Source organism: Centroberyx affinis, unplaced genomic scaffold (assembly GCF_046629955.1).
Source record: "Centroberyx affinis isolate AG114_WGS23_722 - 3 ecotype Tasmania unplaced genomic scaffold, CSIRO-AGI_Caff_v1 ptg001229l_1, whole genome shotgun sequence".
In the NCBI taxonomy this organism is placed as follows: domain Eukaryota; kingdom Metazoa; phylum Chordata; class Actinopteri; order Beryciformes; family Berycidae; genus Centroberyx; species Centroberyx affinis.
The window spans coordinates 75,866-83,821 of record NW_027279742.1 but is presented as its reverse complement, the minus strand read 5'-3'; the positions used below and the strand labels follow the sequence as shown (position 1 = coordinate 83,821).

Sequence of the window (7,956 nt, the reverse complement as noted above, 5' to 3'; positions counted from 1 at the left end):
AATGAGTGGAGGAGCCATAGCGATGATAGCTTGTACATCATGATTGCTGTGCCTGCCATTAAGAGGACAAGTACGGGCTCGGAGACAAAGATGAGTGAAGTGGAAAGTGGTACCAGGAAATAATGTTCTGTCTGTAGTGAATTGTTTGAAAGTAGCTAGATAGTCTGTGATGTGGATGTGAGAGCTTCCCTCCGGACCGCCCAACAGCTGGTGTTGTTAGTGTGTCTGAGTGCTCTCTCCGATCAATAAAGTCAGGTCTATGCTCTCTGTGACCCCCTCATGCTGTCTTTTGTGTATTTGGAATTGACAGAGAGAGTCGGTGCGGTAGGCGGCATGGCGGAGGAGGAGCTCAAGGGAGGGGCGAGACGAGAGCAGGAGGGCAGAGGAACCCCTTCAAATAACAAAGCGCAGACCTGGTTCTCTCTGTAAGTTCAAGTCTTGCTCGACTTGGCTGACGAGCCTTTCCAAAAATCAACAATTTCTTTCTGACAGTAGAGACCAGGAGGGAGCAAAAGGATTGATTGTAGGAATACAGAGAAAAATATGACCTGAATGAAAACTTGAGGAGGGGTTTACCTATAATGAATCCATTTTGAGAGAAAAAACAACGTGAAATTCATCACTGAATATTTCCAAAATATTTATGATTCCATCTTCAAAAATCTTTTGAAGATGAAAAGTTGAAAAGTTTTGCAGACAAAGGTCTTCAAATACATAATGGTTTCCATTGAGATGTACTTATATGCCTACAATTATTTTACCAAAGTGTTATTTGTTCAAATGGTGAAGAATTCATTATGGAAAGAAACTCTTCACTTGATATATGAGTCAGTAGGTTTATTAAACTGTTAGCATCAATTTTCATTTCATATGAGGTTGTAAGGAAGTGAGGAGTATGAATCACTGCAGTAATAGGAATGGCGTCATGTATTGTGCCTGGTGGATTGCCCACAGTGGGTCTAGTTTAAGACAATAATTGGAATGTTTTCTTCTAAAATGAAATAGCCACCATCTGGAAAAAAGTGAGATACTGATGATTGACAGTACAAAATTAAATTATGCAACTTTGAAAAGGATAGTGTGTAACTCCAGTCCTTGGCTAACAAAATTCTTACATTTTACATATTAGAATGGAACTCAACAAATACGTTATGTTTGGGTTTCCCAAAATCACCTCAACACATAGAACATCTTTGTCCCATTATAAGTCAATCTGTCCCATGTAAAGGCAATGGCCAAATATGATCTTAAGGCCAAGATGTTTTCAGGTGGCCAGATCTAGGTAGCTGGTAGTACAAAGGACTATTGCATAAAAGAGGCCACAGGTCTTTATTCAGTAAAGCAAAAGCAAAAAAAAAAGTTTTCTAGAGCTTTTATTAGAACATTCAAAATGAAAAAAAAAAAAAACTTTACATAATCCATCATTGACAAAAAGCGACAAACAAATAAAATATGTGAGATGCATAGATGCAGAAGCGAAGCTGAGCGTTGAGAAGTCATTACACATTCCAGTGGTTTGAGGAGGCTTGAGGAGGGAAACTGCAAAGCGAAAGGCCAGATAAAGCAACACGTCTACAGCAGCTACAGAGATGAGAATATTGCCGAAACACCTTCTGCCTGCCAAGCACGCTCCTACAGCTGAGAGCGATGTATGTGTGGGTGTGTGTTTGTGCATGTGCGTGTGTGTGTGTGTGTATGCTTGTGTGCACATGCATGCGTGAGCTTGTGTGTGTGCAAGCGTATGTACATGTATGTGTGTATGTGTGTGCATGCATGTTGAGAATTTGGCATTCTCTGTGACCGCCCAGTTGGTCCATAGACTTGTCCCATAACTGCTCCAGTTAGACCGGATGTGTGCTGATGTTACGATCTGTTAGGCGGTCTAGGGCATAACAAGAACGCATGGGACTGTGTGTTCATGTCCGTCTGTATGTGTGTGTGCGTTTACTTCTTGCGGTAGTCGTCTGCGTAGGCTCTGTGATCACCCTGCTCGGGGAACTGGTCTCCGTAGCCCCTCAGTATGTCCTGGAAGCTGGGCATGCCCTGTGAGAGCTGGGGATAGGCCATGTAGGGCTCCTCCTGGCCGCTCTCGTACTGCTCCTGCTGCTCCGGCTGCTGCTCGCTCTCCGGCGCCCCCTGGCCGCGCTCGTCCTCGGCGTGATGCTCGGGCTGGGCCTCGGCGCGGGGATCCTCGGGCTCGTAGCGGCGCAGGCGGCAGTCGGGGTCGTACTCGGGGTCGCAGTGGGGGTTGGCGGGCTCCAGGACTCCGTTCCGGGAGCCGTCGCCGTTGAGGTGCGGCTCGTAGGCCTCGGCGGGGTAGGCGATGTGGCGGTGAGCTCCGGAGCGAGGCTCGTTGGGCTTCACTGGGAAGCAGTCGCGGTCGTAGCCGATGAAGCAGTCGTAGCCTTCTTTGGTTTTACCCGGGGGGCCCAGAGGGTGGTGCTCCTCCTGGGCGGGCTCCTCGTGGTGGGGCTGGGGGAACTGCTGCCTGGGGGAGGCGGGGCCACGGCGGTGCATGGCAGCCGCCGCCTCGCGCAACACAGAGAAAGGATCGTTAGGGTTAGCCTCTGGGGCGGCTTCCATACGTGGAGCGTACGGGTCGTTAACCTGGGCTTGAGCCATATATTGGCGTAGCATGGCGTATGGGTCGTTAGCTGGAGCGGGAGCTGGAGTGCTAGGCTGGCGGTACATGGCGTATGGGTCATTAGCTGGAGCGGCAGCTGGAGCGCTAGCCTGGCGGTACATGGCGTATGGGTCATTAGCTGGAGCGGCTGCCTGGCGGTACATGGCGTATGGGTCACTAGCAGGAGCACTAGCCTGGCGGTACATAGCGTATGGGTCACTAGCTGGAGCGGCAGCTGGAGCGCTAGCCTGGCGGAACATAGCATAAGGATCACTGGCTCTGTTAGCATTAGCGTTAGCATAAGCATCTCTAAACATAGCGTAGGGGTCGTTGCTGCGCTGCTCGGCGGCAGGAGGGGCGGCACGAATGGCAGCGGCCTCCTCTTTGGGCTCGTTCTTGTACGACTCTGGGGGGGAGGCGTACTTGGTGGCAGTCAGAGGGTTGCAGCCTTCCTCAAACAGAGGGTTGCAGGATCCAGGGCCAGCAGGTGCAGGGGGGTTAGGGGCACGGGACGCCTGGTGGGATGGATCACAAAAAAAACACAGTGAGTCATGATAATCATCATGGAGGAACAGGCAGTGCTAAATGAATGAAACTGATAAATAGATGGGTACTCAAAAAAACATTAATGCAGTACTTAAGTCAAATAATGAATCAATAATAAATTAAGCGTACCACTAGTGAGGCTGCGTAGGCGCACATGGGGTCTCTGAGCGGGTCGCAGTTGGGGTACTGGAGGTAGAGACCAGACGGGGCTTTCTGCACCAGCTGGGGTTTGCAGTTGGGGTCTTTCTTGGGGTCGCAGCCGAGGTGGGCGTAGGAGGGCAGGGGCCCAGCGGAGGGCTTGTAGCCGTAGGCGGCTTTCAGGTGATACTGGAGACACTCCACGTCATCAGAAGAGCAGATACGCAGCAGCTCCGCCTTCTGCTCCTGGAGCGGGAGAAACAATATGGCAGCAGGGTGTCATACATAGTTCAAATGCTGCAGGTTCGATACCCTGCAACAGCTGAGGGTGAGCAAGATGCTGCACCTCTATCTGCTCCCTCAGTGTAAACTGTTCTGGTTAAGAGAGTCAGCTAAAATCCCTAAAATAAAAACATGAGTGAGAACAGTTTCGAGACATTTTCAATGGATTTCGCAGCATTTTGATAAAAGATTGTTTCACAGTCCAAAGAATTTTCTTCTAGAAAATAGTAGACATACAGGTTCAGACAGACATTGTATTTTCCCAGACATGTAATAAATGAAATAGCCGAATTATGTGATAAATTTGTGGTAAAATTGTGATAAACTGTATTTTTTACGGCCCAATATACAAGACATTATTTTTAACTCATATATTATCCTCCTGAAAACAGTAGGCTGACATTGCACTAAACCCCTCAATAAATCACAGTAAGGAAGGGTAATACATGATAAATCAACACGGCCTGGTAGTGTTACCTTGGAAAGGAAAGGCTGCACGGCGGGGGCGTAGTAGTGATACCCTGACTTGGGGTCTTTCACTGGAGCACCAGAGCGGACGTAAAGAGGAGCGGGGGCCTTGACTGGAGCCGGAGCTGGTGCCGGGGCAGCGGGGGCAACAGCGGGGAGCACCAGGGGCAGGTAGGGACTCTTGCCCTGGACCAGAGCGGCGTACAGGCAGTAAGGGTCCTTGGTGGGATCGCAGGTTTTCACTGGCGCAGGCTTGGGGGGCTCTGGTTTAGGTTTGGGCCTGGTGGTGTAGGACGCCACGCAGTTGGGGTCTTCCGTATCGGCGCAGGACTTGTAGATCTCCCCCAGGTGGCGCAGGTAGGCCTTGTAGGAGCGGCGTCCCTCGGCACGGTTCTTGTTCTGGAGGTAGGCCAGGTAGATGCGGTCCAGCTCCTGAACCTGAACGGTAAGGAGGGTTTTTTTTTTTTTACTGAGGAGTCGCTTCAGATAAAGACAGCGTGGGCACGGTTTGGACACATCAGCAAGGGCAAAGATTTAAGACTTTCATTATGATGGAGGAAGAAGTAGGAGGGATAAACACTAGGGTCCCAAGGCAGTGTGTTTTTGCATGTGTGTGTGTGTTTACTCACTGCCTCCTGGTTGCCGTTGTCGGTGAAGTACTTGTACCAGCCCCAGAAGTCGGAGTGCTCTTTGTACCAGCTGATGTTCCTGCGGTTGCGGATCAGCCTCCTGTGTGCCGCAGCAGCAGCCTCTTTCTCCTGGATGCTCTCCCCTGCTGAGGACAACACAGAGGCATCATTTTTTACTCTTCATCTTGTCAAGTCAAGAAATCACCGTGAACACATTCATCTTAAAACTGCTGCTATATCAACACAAATATCCATCAAAGTCTTTTCCGCAGATTGTGAAGTGTTGATGTCAGGACGGAGAGAGATGAGGCATATTGATGAATTTGGGCACTATTGATTTTTACAAAATCAAGTAATTTCAAGGACAGGCATTCATTTTCAAAAACTTTCAAGGCCTTTCAACCCTGTGATACAGTATGGGCATGAGCGCTGTACCTATAGGGTTGAAAGATGGATGTATGTTACACAAGTGGTGGAAATATGATAAACCATTAAGAAACAAACAACACAAACTAAGTTAAATTGCATACATACCATCTCCTTTCTGCTTTTGCACAATTGGTCCAGCGGACAAGAATTCTAAAGGGCCAAAAAAAATGAGACAAACAGAGCTGTAAACAGAGCCAGATGTTGCTGGAGTCAAAGTAAAATCTCAGAAATTGCTTATTCTGTCGATTCTGGCTAATTTTTTATTAAAGTGTCTATAATGCATTGGTGATAATATATGACATTAAACCTCAAACACACACACAGACAGGTAGATATGTGTTATATAGGGCAGGGGTAATTGGCTCTGCCTGTAGGGCTGGTGACTGCATCTCTTTGTAGATTTTATAGGTGAGCCTGTAACAGCAAACCCATGCTGTGCTACCTCAAAGAGCTGTGTGAGCACTTGTGTGTGTGTGTGTGTGTAGGTGTGTGTGTGTGTGTGTGTGTGTGCGGTGTGTGTCTATGCACACGCACTTCTGTACGTATGTGTACTGTTTGACCCCAGTTGAGGAAAGAGTGGATTCATCTCAGCTCCTGGTCTCTTTCATCTCCACAGGGAAAAGGTGTTAATGCCTTACAGAAGGAGAGGAAGAGGAGGAGGAGGGAGGGAGGAGGAAGAGCGGGAGAGGAACAACAGATGACAGGTTTAAAGGAGAGCTCCAGAGGGAGTCATACAGGGTTTCCTGGCACGTGTCGGGAGTGTTAAACGTCTATCTGCTGATAAAGGAAGAGAGGGAGAAAAAACGAAAGAGGAAGAGACGGAAAGGCGGCGAGTTTTGATAAAGCTTTGATGGAATAATCAGGGAGAGTCAGGGTGCATCGTTGCATAAAAGGTCGCGGAGAAGCGGTAACAAGCAAAAGTAGAGAGAAACGCAGAAAAAGAGAGAGAGAGGGGGGCGTGAAGGTGACCCAGGGTGATGGAGAGAGAGAGAGGGAGAGAGGAGGGTGGGTTAAATGATGCTGTCTCAGTGTATCCGCTGTATTGTTTTTTACGAGCCTGTAAAAAACTGGCTGGCACATCTGGAAACAGCAGAGCTTTAACAGGGTAGAGGAGGAGGTTTGGGGAGGGGGGGTAGAGGGGGGGGGGGGGGGGGGGGGGCAATGCTGACAGGTACTAATCTTTTACAGGACCAGGAGCGATGAAAGAAACCCACGAGAAAACCCTCCCTTCTTCCCCTCAATTCCCCACTCCTCCCTCCCTCCTTCCCTCTTTTCCCTTCTAACTGTCAGACAGGTCCATTTTTAAAAGCCGTTTTTAAGGGAAAGATGAGACTCCAGTAAAGCCTCGTCCGACGTAAATATGTCAGTCATGTCAGGAACAAACTGGAAAGGAGGAGAAACCTGTCTTCCACTCGTAGCGTATAGATGATATATGAACGTCATGTAGGCTATGTTAGAGAGCCACGTTGTGATGAACGTGGAGCACAGTTGAGTTACAGCCACACTAAACCATCAGGTGACTTTGTCTCCTTCAACTGGCCTCAGGAGTCTCCTCATACAGAGATTTACCTTGGCAGAACATGTACTTTAAAATGAAACTGCACACTATATGGTGTAGTAACTCAAGTCAAGCCAAGTCAAGTGAACAGGTTCACTGTTAAGTTTTACAGGGAACAGAGGAAACAAATACAGACAGAAAAATTAGGGAAAAACAGCTTGTGAGTGATTGTTTAGAAGATGAGAAAGAAGCTAATAGAGAAGGGCAACTGTGTGTGTGTGTGTGTGTGTGTGTGTGTGTGTGTGTGTGAGTGTGTGGTGGTTTAGGAAGAACACTTTCCAAAACTAATAAACTGTAGATTAATGACTATCTGCTCAACATTGAAACTATTCACAACATCCATTGGATTACTCTACTCAAGAAATGTAATCAGATTACTTTTAGTGATTTTAGGGATTACCTGGCCTCCAAAATCTATAGAATAGGACTTTGAACAAGAGACAGACAATTTACTCCAATATACAATTTGAATAGCGTTGTCAACATCATGATCATCCTTAACCAACTATTATTTGGAGTAGTGTAAAATGATTATAATTTCACAATCAAAATTATTTATTTATTTATTTATAATTTATTATTTTTCCTCCTATTATAGGGTTATGTGTATCCAGCTAATGAAGCATTCTATTACAAAATGCCATGTAACTTCATTATCATTCATTATCTCTAACATAAAGTGGATTCAGTCTGTGAACGTTTTATTATTTTAACCAATGACTTACGCTTCCTGTCTTTTAAAATTGCACTGTAGTTTTAATTCTGTGCTATCAGTGATTTTGTAAAAGTGGGAGTCACTTTTTTTTTCAAATTGTGGATGGAGTGAAATTATCACCATTTTTTAAAAGCATATCTGTAATATCAGTGCTGTGCGTTTTCTTTTCTTTTCAGTGACAGTAAGAGCTAGTAGCTGACATCTTCTGCAGTTGCACCACTGTAATCATCAGGACTATTATGATTCATCTTTGGCCGCAGTATATTGATAAGTTCGTTTGGGCTTATTCATCGCCACATGATTTATTCTCCACTCACAGTGTTGCAATTATCAAAAACACAAAAGAATTCTGTTTCTTTTGTGTTTAATTTCAGTTTGCTTTGTGTGCAAGACATTTTAACCTTGCATAAAAACCTTGCTAATGCTATAATCTCATTTATTTGTGTGTGTGTGTGTGTGTGTGTGTGTGTGTGTGTGTCCCACTGTGTACTCACCAGGCAGCAACACTACAGCCAGCAGTGCGGTGATGAACACACCGGAGAAAGGTGTTCTCCTTCCTCCAGCCATG

General features: G+C 46.6%; 1 protein-coding gene across 1 annotated transcript; it reads right to left on the bottom strand.

Moving 5' to 3' along the window:
- Positions 1–1,944: 1,944 nt before the first annotated feature.
- Positions 1,945–7,955, bottom strand: and1 (actinodin1). Its single transcript, XM_071524745.1, has 6 exons — positions 7,883–7,955; positions 4,687–4,829; positions 4,067–4,495; positions 3,302–3,553; positions 2,923–3,138; positions 1,945–2,529 (listed from the first exon to the last, which is right to left on the bottom strand). Exons 1-6 carry the CDS (start codon positions 7,953–7,955, stop codon positions 1,945–1,947), a joined length of 1,698 nt encoding a protein of 565 aa, XP_071380846.1.
- Position 7,956: the final 1 nt, after the last annotated feature.